General features: G+C 28.1%; 1 protein-coding gene across 1 annotated transcript; it reads right to left on the bottom strand.

Moving 5' to 3' along the window:
• Positions 1-8,188: 8,188 nt before the first annotated feature.
• On the bottom strand, positions 8,189-10,710 carry LOC120089772 (GRB10-interacting GYF protein 2-like). The gene is made up of 4 exons (XM_039047163.1): positions 10,227-10,710; positions 9,064-9,174; positions 8,843-8,923; positions 8,189-8,552 (listed from the first exon to the last, which is right to left on the bottom strand). Exons 1-4 carry the CDS (start codon positions 10,461-10,463, stop codon positions 8,478-8,480), a joined length of 504 nt encoding a protein of 167 aa, XP_038903091.1. The 5' UTR covers positions 10,464-10,710; the 3' UTR covers positions 8,189-8,477.
• Positions 10,711-13,949: the final 3,239 nt, after the last annotated feature.

Here is a 13,949-nt window from a genome sequence, read left to right as displayed (position 1 = left end):
TAAGTCAGTACATAGCAAAGAGTTAAAGCAAGCTAGAAATGAGGGAGAAGAACTTACCTCTGGGTGTGCCTACGGCCTCCTATTTATAGTGTAGTTGTTTTGGACTTCTAATCCCAAAGAGGAGTAGATTTCTAAAGTAGATTAAGAAATGTCGATACAAGTCGACCAAGGGGACTCAGATTGTGGCCTCTGAGAGACAAACCTTTCTGGGTGGAAAAGGGTATGCCTCAGCCTTGGCCTCCGAGATTGAGGTGGGTGAATTGGGCTAGTTGGCCCAACTTTCCTTGTTCCTAGTTGGGGGACGGGTTGGGCTTTTTGGCCCAAAGCCTCTCTTTTTCTTCTGCCCTCGGCCGATTGACCCGTTTCTTAAGCTCCTCCTATCTTCCTGAGCTTGTGATTATTAGTCCAAAAATATCCTATAACAGATATAAACATGAAAATTCATCATCTAAAAACGTGTAATTTAACACAAATGATATATTACATGAAGGAAAATAAAAAGAAAAAAGAAGTAGAATTATATATATATAGTGGGTCATAATATTATAAAACGTGAAGGAAGGAGCGTCATGCCGTCAGCGTACCCGACTGTCGAGTCCATATCCAATCCCACTACTAACACCTTTAATTTAAAATTCCCTCGATTATTTTATTTATTACAATTTTCACTTTTTCCTTTTTATTTACTTATTTATTTCTTTTTACTGCAGTGCCCACAGTTGTGGAGTGTGGACAAAATTGTCCTTTTGGAAAAAGAGACTGATTGGTTCTGGAAAAAAGACCCCCCACCATTTCCCTTCTTTTTGGATTTTGGGTCTACTTTTCCACCATCTCTTCCCCTCTCCCTCACTTTTTCACTTACTATCAATATCAAATAATCAAAAACTTAAAATCCCACCCCTTTAATTTAAATTCAATCTTTTAGTTAAAACGAGTTTAACTCAACCATAATTCAAAACTCAACATTTTTTTTTTTTTTATATTGTTTAGAATAAATAAAGTTAAACCATTTATTATCAAATTTTTTTTTTTAATCACCTAAATCAGACCTACCACTATTATTAATCCCTTATAACTAAATCACTTTTGTTAATACCTTTGATTCAAAGAATATATATCAATAAACATATTACTTTTAGTGTCATGTCTAAATATTCTTCTGAAATACCTCTTTCTCCAAATAAGTGTTTGATAATGAGGAAGAAGATCCAATAAGCTAAAAGTGTTGGATAATATAGCATGTGGAAAGAGCTTCTCTTTTATCAAGTTTGTCCCTATATTTAAAATAAATTTTATATTTAATTAAGAAAACTAATAACCTATATTGAGGAGTAGATATATAAGTTCTATAAAACTTTTCTTTTTCTTCTAGAAAAATTAAGAAATCTTTTAAAAATATAAAAATAAGAAAGATCATATGCATCATCCATCTTTGTATATCTCATCAAATTGTTTGATCATAATTTGTCACACATGTCAAATTCGTCTTACTTCTTCTTTAAAATATTTAATTTATTTCTATGTATGTGATGAGATAAAATGGGTGCAAAGAGTGTTAATTGTCCTAAACATAATATCCTTTAAGTACCCTTTACTCTTGTGTCAACTTAAACATAGATCAAATAATTAAAAGTTAAAGTTTAACTATTCTCAATAAAAAAAATATAAATAGTCGTTGAATTTCTCGTTTCACATATTATTGAACAAAAAAAAATTGAAACTCAATAAACCTCATCAACATCCATAACGTTAATATATTAAAATAGGGGTAATGGGAAGATGTATATTTTATATGGATGATCCTTGTCACAAGGCCGCTCAAATGAAATCTAACTTGCTTTCTAAAAATATAAATTTTATAACATTTTGTTTGCACCATCACAAAGTGAAAATATCATAATCAACCTTGTTGTATACGCATGCTGAAACTCGACTCTTGCTATTTGCTATTTGCTCTCTTTTTAAAATTTCTCTTTCCACATTACGTGATTCATTAACATAAATTTTTTTCTTGACCTTACTATTATTATTTTTTGCTAAATTCGTCGCTCTCTACTCACTACTTGATATATCAACAAGTCAAGATGATACAAACAAAAGGTTTTAGAATTAAGATTTTAACGAGTAGATCAAATTTTATTATACACTCGATAATATGAGTCATACGTACAATTTTCCCCGAAAATATCATCGACCCCACAAATATTTCTTGTGTAATGTAATTTAAAAAAGAAGCAACTAAAAAGCAAAAACTTCAGCATATTTGTAATTTCCAATCAAATTGGGGCCCTTAACAAAATTATATTTTTCCAGAAACGACAAAAACAAAAATAAGGGGAAAAAAAGTCAGTTGATGAGTGCACCGTCGATTTGGTGCATTCGTCCACGAAAGCAGAAATGTGGGGCCCAGAGTGGACGTTCTCGCACGTGTGCAACTTCAATCGAATAGAGCATCCGAGTCTGAGACACGGTCGGAAGTCTGTCTGAAGCATGTCGTGGGCCCCGCAATATGTAGTCAAAGTCAAACCCCCACATACGACGTCGCACCAACATCGTTAACACTATATTCCTCTACTCAATTAATTAATTAATAATAATATTAATAATATCGCCTTATTTTTTTTAATTTTATTAAAATAAAATAATAATAAAACAGGCTTCTCTGCTCTCTCACAGTTCGAATCCAATGTTCAGTTGGTCCCCACACACACCCTCTTAACTTTGTCCTTTTTTTCTCAATACATATATTTGATTTTGGAGAACATTTCATAAGGAACAAATAATTTAACTTATTTTATATTTATATGTATTTTTAAATGACTTAGTTGAATAATTATGTTAATTAGATTTCCTAAATAAATATAATATAAGTAAATTAGATGACATTTTCTTTTTTAGGGTAAGACACAATCTATGGGTTATTTATGAGGTTATTTTCTTTTTTAGTGTAAAACACAATCTATGAATGATTTATGAGATTTATTCGAACCATTTTTAAACTCAATCCAATTTAAAGCATTCATATTTGAGTTTTTAAGACCACAATAACTAAATTGATACACACAAGCCTATAGACGAATTTGAAACTTCAAAAATAATAAATATTAACTTGTAACTATATAAAATTATTAAGGAGGACCAAACTTATAATTTTATTTTCGAGAAGAAAATTGTATAATTTAACCTAACCTACACTAAAATAGTGTGTGAGTATTTAATATGTAAATGAAAAAGGTGGGTTCTATTGTATGTCAAAAAAAAGGTTTTTTTTATTTTATTTTATTGGGGAACGATTAGATGCAGTTTAGACTACACCTATTTTCGTATTCTTCTTTTTTTTACTCACAATTTTTTTTAAAAAAAAAAAATCATTGTGTCAATGGCACAATCCTATTGGACTAAACTGACTGAGTTACACCTAAATTTTTCTTTTTTTCCTTTTTCTTCTAGCTATTTCAAGGTCAAATAAAACTTGCAATTTGATGCTATTGATTGGGATAGACCTATTTTCTCTTGTAAGAGAGAAAGACAAATAGATTGGATTCCATGTACCTTCTATAATAAAAAATATTGGCCACATTTTTCTCTCCCTCCCTTTTTTTTACAATTTTTTTTATTTCTTTTATTTGGTTGGCTTTTGGAGTGTCAAAGAGAGTACAAAATAATAGCATTTGGAAGGTTGTGAAATGTCACTCTAACTAGGGATATGCATATCACAACTGTTGATGTGCAAAAGCCAAGTGTCAAATATGATTACAAAAACTTCTCCTTAATGGAACGTTGCAACATTTTTTGGCATCGACATGTTAAGGTAAAAAAAAAAAATGCCATTGAAAGATTTTAATTTCATCATTTTATTTTAACTATCGACATTCCATTTGTCTTAAAGTCGATATAAATGTAGGTCTCTTTTATACTTAATTTTTTGTATGTATAAATCGAAAAAAAGTTATACTTTTTGTTTACATCTGAAACATAGTTCAAAGAATCTATTCAAGTTACAAATACAGAATTAAGAATATTTATATCAATATCATTTCTTTTATCTCTTATTCAGACAATTATACTTAATATTGGACCAAAATACATATAACTTTGCATTTTACATTTTCATTTCCTTGATTTTTTTTTTTTTAGTCATTTTTTCTTTGGTTACTAATACCCTTTCTAAATGATTTTTTTTTTTAAATGAAAAATGTATATAAAGGCTAATTATATTCGTTCATGTGACAAATATATTCCATATAAATTATGTAATAGATTTTAAGTATAAGCCACATCAAACAACATCTCGTAATTTTATAAATCAATTTTTGTTAACGGTAGTATTTATATTTTTATTTTTATATCTATTTTTTAATTTAATCCCTATAATTTTATGAAAGTATCATCAATTTAGGATTTATATGAATTTTGTATTTACTTAATTAGTAAACATATCATGTTGTATATATATATGATATATCATACGATTTTATAGGAAAAAAATATATAATATTGCTAGAATTGGTTAGACTTCCTATAAATATGATTACTAATAAATTTATTTATTTAATGCATCTTATGTCATGATATTTAATTTAATGAACTCAACATCATTTTTAAATATACATATATATAGTTGAAAATAAATTTGAAGTATTACTAGAAATTTATGCTACTATAATAGCATAAGAAATTTTCCCACATCATGTCATTTTAGCTTGCTTTGTGCTGTTTTTTGGGTAATTATTTGATTTAATAATTAAAGAAACTATTTGGTTGAATAATTAATGTCATACCAAAATCTTTTGTGTTTATTGATGATGCATCCAACAACTAACAAAATAAATACTTTTTTAAAGTTATGAATGTCATAAATAATAATTTTGGTGCAATAATTAATAAATTGACATATCAATAGTTTGACATCGTATCATCTTTTTTTTCCTCTAGTTGATTCAATAATTTGAGTTGATATAAAAGAAATGATTTGATTATTTTTTATGATTATCTATGATTATTTCGTAATACTGATTATAATAATAAATAGACCTTTGGCACTGGATCCCAAAATGTCTTCTTATGGTCGTTCAGAATTCAAGTGGGCCACGACCCAAATCTGAATAATACAGAAGAAATTAAAGGCCCAGCCCATCCGTTAGATGTTGTTACTAAAAATTAAAAAATATAAATAAAAAAGAAAGAATAAATTTTATATACATATAAAAAATTTATTTAAAGAGGACTGGTCATAATCTCTTAAATAAATAAAAAAAAAAAAAAAAAAAAAAAAAAAAAAAAAAATTTTATAGTTGTGTTGAATTGAAATAATGATTTGAAAAAAAAGTAGAAGACAACGAAAAATTAAGTCAAGTCCTATAACCTATTGGCTTCTATTGAAATGGAAGGAAAACTAACGGTTCGTTTGATAACATTTCAATTTTCTTGTAACTATTTCAATTTCTTATTTTTTTTTAAGAAATCAACTTGTTTGATAACTGTTCTTATTCTTATTTCTAGAATTTAAGAACATTTCTAAAAATGAAGCCAAATTTGAAAAACTTAAAAATAGTTCTTCCCTATTTTTATTTTATTTTAGCCATATTTGTTCATATTTGTATCAAATATTGGCAATGTCTGTTGTTAAGGAGGTTTATCCCTCTTGTCTTCTAGCTTTAACGTCCTAGATTCGATTTCTAGGCTAATCTTTTCTTTTTTTTTTTTTTATATATTTTTCTTTCTACATTTTTTCTTTTCTATGTTATCTTTTATGTTTTCTTTCTTTCTTTCTTTTTTATTATATTATATTTTATATTTATATCTTAATTTAATTTTCATTTTAAATTTTTAGATTTATTTATTATTTATATTTCAAAAATTTAAATGTTTAATATTATATTTAAATATTTTTTTAGTTTTGAATTTTATTTTTTGCCATTGGAATGTTTATATATTATTTATAAATTTAATTTTTTTTTTAAATTTTTGTATACCTTCAAAACCGGGTAGATTCTACGATTTATAAATTTTAATTTACTAAGACATTCATTTAATTTACTTTAATATTCTTACAACCACAATAGTAACTTAATAATATAATTTAGTTATATCTGAGTCGGCATCATTTAAGATAAATGACTTGAGTGAGAAATAATATTAAAAATCAAATTTTAACGGTTTATGAATGATAGAAACAATTCTATTTATCACTTTTTAATTTTTATATCGGGACTTATGGATATTTGATGATGTAACTATGTTTTTATAATTAGTTTTTATATATATTTATGCATGTTTATATATTTTTCTATTTTACATAATTAAGTTATATCTAAACTACAAAATGGGAGAAAATGTAAGGAAAAAATAAAAGGAACAAGAAAAAAAAATTATGAAAGAAGTTTCTGTTTCTGTTTGTTTTTTTTTTTTTTTTTTTAATTATTATTTCAAAAAACAAGTAGTTCTTAAAAAGTAGAAAATAGGAAACAAGAAACACTAAATAGGAAACGGAAAATAAGAATGTTATCAAATGGAACTTAACCATTAAATTTTCAGTTTCGATTTCTCTCATTAAATTGACACTGATAAATCAACTTACAACCTATTATAAACTCTAAATTCAACCTTTCATGAAATATTATTCTATTTTTATTAGAAAAGTTAACCAATTCCTGCCATGTTTCGTACTGTCTTTCCATTACTACACTCTTAAGTCTAGCTAGTAACTTTATATTCCAGATCATCTTAATATAATTCAGTAGATAAACACATCATTCATTTTCCACCCCGCATTACTTGAACTTAAATAAATAATTAGTATTTATTTCCAAATTTTTGGGTCAAAAACTGATTAAGATCAGCGAGCCCAACTCGACCTCGAGTCGCATTAGTGGCCCTATCGACACCAGCCCGACCCATTTTCAGAAGATTTTTCTAAGCTCTTATGTATAGGCCTTATCTGGTCAAGATGGTTTGTATACGGGCCCATCAACTAATAAAGGCCCAATGGGCTCAACTTTGGCCAACCAAGCAGGACACTTTTTTTTTTTTTTTTTTCAATTTTTCGTATAAGTTATATACTCAATAACACACATTATATATATATATATTAAAGTCTGATTGCAAATTGATATTTTATTTTAAATATTGTGTTTGTTCCTTATGACTTTGTTTCTATGATTTTTATCTTTCCCCTTTGAATTCTTAGTTAAATTCCAAAAACTGGAAAAAAAAAAAAAAAAAAAAAAAAAAAAAAAAAAAAAAAAACTTTGCTTGGTTCTGAAAAACACTCTATATAAAAAGATAAATAACAAGAGATATAAAGATATAAATATAACTAGAGATATATTAAATAGTAACTGTCTTAGTCTTAACCATTATACTCATATAGGCTTGTATTTAAGAAAATATAAAATAACAATAAACAAGTTAATTTAAGCGAAACTATTTTTTTTTTTTAAAGCACAATTAGAGAAGAGATTTGAATCACAAACTTCGTGATTACTAACACACTCATATATCAATCGAAGTATACTCACTTTGACAACATCTCTATCTAATACCTCATTTTGATAATAAGACATACAATTTCCAAGCTAAATACACTTCAATAACAAAACGAAACCTAAACTAAAAATAATTATACAAAATAGTAATTTAAGAAACAAATACATAATATTTTCTCCAAAAAGAAAACTAATTATTATTATTTTAAATTTAAAAATTACTGGAGAATATTATTCAATAAAATCTGATTATTCTAAGAAACTATCACATTCCATATAAAATTGTCTTATCTTGGCAACATAAACTTTTCCTAGAAAACAACATAAATCAAACATTCCCATGTTTGGAAAAAACGATGGAATGAGGCCTGCAACCCCAAGATTATACATCCCTAATTCGACCTACTTTTACAGTTTTTATCTCACATCCAACAATGCAAAACTACCAGCCGCAATGCGATGAATCATCGAATAATTTCTCCATGCCTAGGGAATATCCCCTAAAAATAACTAGGGCTGTTCAAAGAGGTCAATAGTGATGGTTAAGATTAATTAAAGATTAAACATACTCTAATTCATCAATAAACTTGGGATTTAGTAATATTTCAACATTACAAATATTTAAACTTTGACTAATTGGATTTTCTCCCTCATTTTATAGACAGAGAGAGAGAGATAAGTGAAGTGATGAGAAAAGAGGATAAAGAAAAACAAAGGGGGAGATCAGTTACAAACCTGTTTATAGGGCAATTCCCTTCCTAAAATCAGTTAAATGTTTCTGAGTAACTTCTCTAGAGGAAAAATAAACAAACAAAGACAAATTATAAAAATAACACCCAAAACACAGAGAACACCCAGATTTCAATAAATACACAAACAAGTCCTTTTTCTTCTTTATATTAAATACATCACACACCAAAAGCCTAATAAACAGAGGGTTATCACTTTGTCATCCGTCGCTCCAATCAATCAATCAATCAATCAATTCAGTTACCGAATCGTATCTATGTTCTTACTCAGCTCCTCCAGCTTCTTCAGCCTCAACCTCTCACTTTCACTCACCAGCTGCCCACCGAAAAAAACAAATCAACCCATCAATTGAAACCCGAACGACAATACATGAAAAGAAAAAGTTTTCCAAGTGATGGAACCCATTCAAGTTGCCTTGACCAGTTGTGATTTCACAGACTTCAGCATGGTTTTTCAATTGCTGAACTGATCGTCGAAATCGATAAGGTTCAAAATTAATTGAATGGCCCCCAGACGTGGAAGACTGACTTGGTTCCTACTGCTGGGTTATTTATAACGTTTGACATGCAGATAATGGAAAACGAAAGGGATTCAAGGGAGCTTACCTCCATTAATTTCGTGATGAGCTGAACTTTTTCCTTGTTCTTGTCATTAAAGGCTTCGAGAGCTTCCTTGTACTCTTTTTCCTATGACAGACAATAGAAAAACCAGCTCAGTGGTCCTATTTGATATTGCAAGGTACAATAATTGACATTCACAGAATGCAACATCATCTTATATGCTAGGCAATGCTTGTCCACACAGCTATTCCTTCCCCAAATCTTACCTTCTTTTGACAGGTATGTCCTAGAGGCTTTAATTCCTTGTTTACGGCATCGATCTTTTTACGAACCTGTGCCACTTCCTTCCTCATTGGATCTGCCAACGCCTCAAGTTCCTGGTGTTTGCAAAACTTCATTTCATTAACAGAGACAACAAGAACAACAAAATCCAATTCGAAACCAGCCAAAAACTGATCTTTACGATGCTTCTTCTATCAATTAGATTCTTTATGCATAGAAAAAAGTTATCTAGGAATAGCTTCATATTTCTACTCCTACAAACTTTCTTTATTTGCTTACATACAGCTGATACAAATCATTAGACAATGCCATATCTTCTGTTTGATATACAAACTCTTCTTCTATTAGTTACTTGTCCACTTAAGCTAATCTTAGAACTAAATGTCGACTAACCAACCGACAGACAAACATAAAAGCATTGTTGATTATGTGTTAGCACCATAATCTTCTACTCCTTGAATCCATGAGTGAAGACCTTAGAGGGACTGTGCAAATGAGAATCTCTCTTCTCTCACTAGGGAATGGGATGTGTTTTGAGCTCTTTCAAGTTCTCTTGCTCCTTGCCCATAGAAAGGTTTGAAGAGAACATCCAAAAGAAAATGCTAAAATTCAGATCAGAGCCTCATATTTCTTCTAATATTTTCAGGTAACTAAAGTATGGAACACACACACACACACACACAAACAAAAAAAAGAAAAAAGAAAAAAAGAAAAAGAAAGAGAAAGAGAAAGAGAGAAAGAAATTATGGAACATTAGTCTAGAAAAGGTTATAGGTTAAGAATGCAAGTCAAAATAACACAAATAAACTTACAAATCTGACATAAAGCTGCTCCTAATCCCTTGATAAAACATTAAATTAATCCCAAACCCCAAAAATAATAGAACTAAATCATGCAAAAGGGGGTTAAAACCCCCTTGTCCTCAGACCTTTCTGGCAAAGATTTCCCCCAAAATTACAGTAGTATTGAAGAGATCTTCTACAATTTTATACCCAACTTTTCCCCCAAACCCAACCCAGCAAATTCATGTAAAACGCAGCAGAAAAGTTAAAGGGTATCTCAAAAACCGAAATCTAGGAAAAACTCATGAAAAATTTCGAGGTAAAAACCCCTAAAATCTTGTGAAAAAAATTTGTTCCCTCCTTACCTCACGGATGCAAGCGAGGCGTTTGGTTTCTTCTTCGACTCGGCCTAACTGTGCTTGAACTTTCTCTCTGACTTCCATCTTCTTCCTCTCGATCTCCTCTTCTTTAGCTCGGAAAGTGGAGAGAGCCGACCTGGAAATCTCTTCATCTTCCTTGGACAAATGGCTGCTGAAGCTTAAGCTTCCTGTGTTGTTCTGCACCATTAATTGTTGCTGCTGCTGAGCTTGTTCGGTCTGCATCGTCTTAACCCACAAAACCCTTTTTCTTCTTCTTTGAAATTCCTTGTATTTTCCTCTGTTCTTCTTCTTCTTCTTCTTCCTTTCTTTCTGGGTTTGTTGCTTTTTCTCTCTCTTGGGTTTGTGTATTCTCTCTCTCTTCTTTTGCTTTTGCTTTTGAAATGATGGGGTTTGTGCTGTATTTCAGTTTTTCTTTTCAGCTGTGGATTATGGGTATTGCGAAGTGCTTATAAAAAACTAAGAATAGAATACAATGCCCTTTTGAAACTGCCCACCCAGCTTCACCTTTTATCAAATAGTATTGTATTTTGAATGAATTTTTTTAAAAAAAATCCTAAAAAATGGTTGAAATTCTATTTTTCTAATCTTTTTCCCTAATTTATTTTATTTTACATTTTCTTTCCAAAAAAGAATCTAGCACCCAAAGCTAGATTTTCATATTTATATCTATCATGAGACACTTATAGTAGTCTATCGCTGTCAATTATTGATGGACTGTGATTTTACTAATATTTGTAAAAAAATTTAGCAATTTTATGATTTAAAATATTTTTTCTTAAAAAAATTATAGGTTATCATTTTGTTCTATATACTTTCAATAAATAATAAAATTAGTCGTAGTAGTTAATTTCTTATTGATTTTTTTTTTTTAAAAAAAAATTATCTCCATAAACATCTCCTCTATAAAGTGCGAAAATATATTTACATAATCTTCTTTGTTACAAAAACATTATGGTATAACCAATTTCGAAAAAAATAATTTTGATTTATTAAATTTAAGATTTAATAAATTAAAAAGTATATGATTAAAATGGTAATTTAGAAATATATATATGTGTGTGTAAAATTATAAATTATTATGTTCAAACGTTGCTTCAAATTTAAAATTGGTGGTCTAAGATTTTATTAAATTGAATATGGAGTTTGTGATAAGGAACCAACAAAAATAGAAAAAAATGTACCAAGTTTGAAAATATAAAATTTTGAGGAAAAAAACATAATAGAATATATGTGTATGAAGAGTGAAAGTAAAACATAGATTTTGTCTATTTTGTTTTAGGGAAATGTGAAAATCTTAATATGGTTATAATTTAATTTAGGAAGGGAAAAAAAGATTAATGTGTAAATTAATTAAATGGGATAAATAAAAAGTAAGAAAATAACAAAGGTGTTAGATGAAAAGACCCAACTGCCAACCATTGCCACTTGATGGAGATGTGGTGCTGTCCCAACTTTACTATATTTTATTGTTTTCTCTCCAAATTTTAAATTCCTTTCCCACAATATTCCAAATCCCACTTGATTACACTATGTCTTTTAGGGCCTTCTTTTTTGTTTTCACTTGTGAACGTTTATTTCGAAATTCCAACATCTGGTCTCTTATTCTAGTTGATTAGATAATATCATTTTCCTTTTCATTTCTTACGATGATTTGCACATTTCTTACATATAATGGTTAAATTTTTAGACAATATCTAAAAATAAAAACAAATTTTTAAAATCTACTTTTTTTTGTTTCCAAATTTTGACTTAATTTTTTAAATCATTGTTAAAAATAGATAACAAAAGAATAAATTTAAAGGTGGAAGTAATGTCTATAGGCTTAGTTTTCAAAAACAAAAAAACTAAAACCAAAAAGTTATAAAACGAGGCCTTAATTTTAGCTATTAAACTTTGAAACTATTCTAAAAGTAACCCTAGAGAGTTTATTATTATCGTCAAATTTGATGAAAAATGACATTGTAGTCGACATATAAAATTGAAATACACGCATTACATTATTTACTACATCAAATCCATATGACACATAATGTCTAAAAATTGACGGTGTCAACGATATCAATATCTTTTGAGTTGAGATGAATGGTAGTTTTGAATGGGATTAGATACCCCAGTAGTCCTAGCAGTAAACGATGGATACTAGGCGCTGTGCGTATCAACCTGTGCAGTGTTGTAGTTAACGCGTTAAGTACTGTTCCAAAGTTAAATTTGAATAGTAAATAATGTCATTTATGCCTCCAATTTTTATACATGCATCATGTCAATTTTCATCTTTCATTTTGACAAACAAAAATTTCAATGCATATTTCTAGTAACAATTATAGAGTTCAAGGTTTAAAATAAAAACTTTCAACCAAAAAATTATAATGATAACTAAACACAACATTTTGAATCATCTCTTTTTTATCATTATATCATACGATTGACATAATGTGGATACAATATATCTATCAATTAGTCTACTTCGTTATCTACCACATCATATAAACACAATAAAAAGTTTAAGTAATAAATATGTTATGCTAGCATTTTATTTATTAGTATCATCATAAAGACTAAATACTAAAAATATAATCAAAATTTTCTAAAAATAAAAAATAAAAAGACATAGTACTCAAATTTTATCAACAAACTTAATTTAACTTTGATTCAAATAAAACTTATAATTTAAGTTTAATTTTTTAAAAATTTTTTATTTTTAAATTAAAATTTGATAATGTTCTAAAATGGTACAAAAAATGGAATGGGTTTGGTCACTTTACAAGTTGGTAAAGGAGCAAACTTCAACTAACTCTGCTGTCCAACTCCCTACACATGTGCATAACCCACAACTCTATAAATAAATATTCTTCCAAATCAATATTTTTCATAATAAATAAATAAAAGGAACATCTTTCTAAAAAAATTCCTAAATAAAAAGAAATTATGAACATTTTTTTAGTGGATCTATAAACCTGTTCCTGTCTCTAGGCAATGATTGGAAATTTGGAAGTCACATAATGTTTTGATATTTTCAACTTTTATGGAGAATTTTTAAGAAATCAAAGTTATCAATACATAGGCCCCATTTGATTGATACCATCTCTATTTTTGGAAATTAGGTTTATGTATTAATGCTTTTTTAATTTTTTTTTTCCTTTTGAAATCCTAATCAGAAAATTTAAAAATGATTATACATTAACTTGGAAACTTCTTAAACAAAAAAATTATTTGATTAGAAATTTCTGAGACATTTTTAAATGGGTAGATTGTGAAGACGAGCAAATTATTGGTAGATAAACTTACTTTATAAAAGCAGAGGGCTAAAATAAAGAATAAATAAATAAATAAAATCCTTTTTTTAAGGAAAACAAATCCATTCATTGGTGTCAAAAGTTGTACACTAAAGACTTTACAACTCTAGACACCCAATGATCTTTTGATTCCAGTTTTATTCTCTCTTTTAAAATTAATTTTAGATTAAAATATTATCTTTTTCGTATATTTTAAAATTTGTTCAATTTTAATCCATACATTTTTAATAAATATTTTTTTTCCTATTATTAATCTAATGTTGATTTTTAATTTTTTTTATTTATTAATATTTTTACTATAATTATTAAAACATATTTAAATATGGTATTTTCCTACTTATATTATTATTATTCAGCTAATTTTGGTAAATTTAATTCAATTTTTTACTCTTAACTTTGGTAATTTTGGACTAAA

This window comes from Benincasa hispida, chromosome 11 (genome assembly GCF_009727055.1).
Source record: "Benincasa hispida cultivar B227 chromosome 11, ASM972705v1, whole genome shotgun sequence".
Classification (NCBI taxonomy): domain Eukaryota; kingdom Viridiplantae; phylum Streptophyta; class Magnoliopsida; order Cucurbitales; family Cucurbitaceae; genus Benincasa; species Benincasa hispida.
This window is presented reverse-complemented; position numbering and strand designations above follow the sequence as displayed.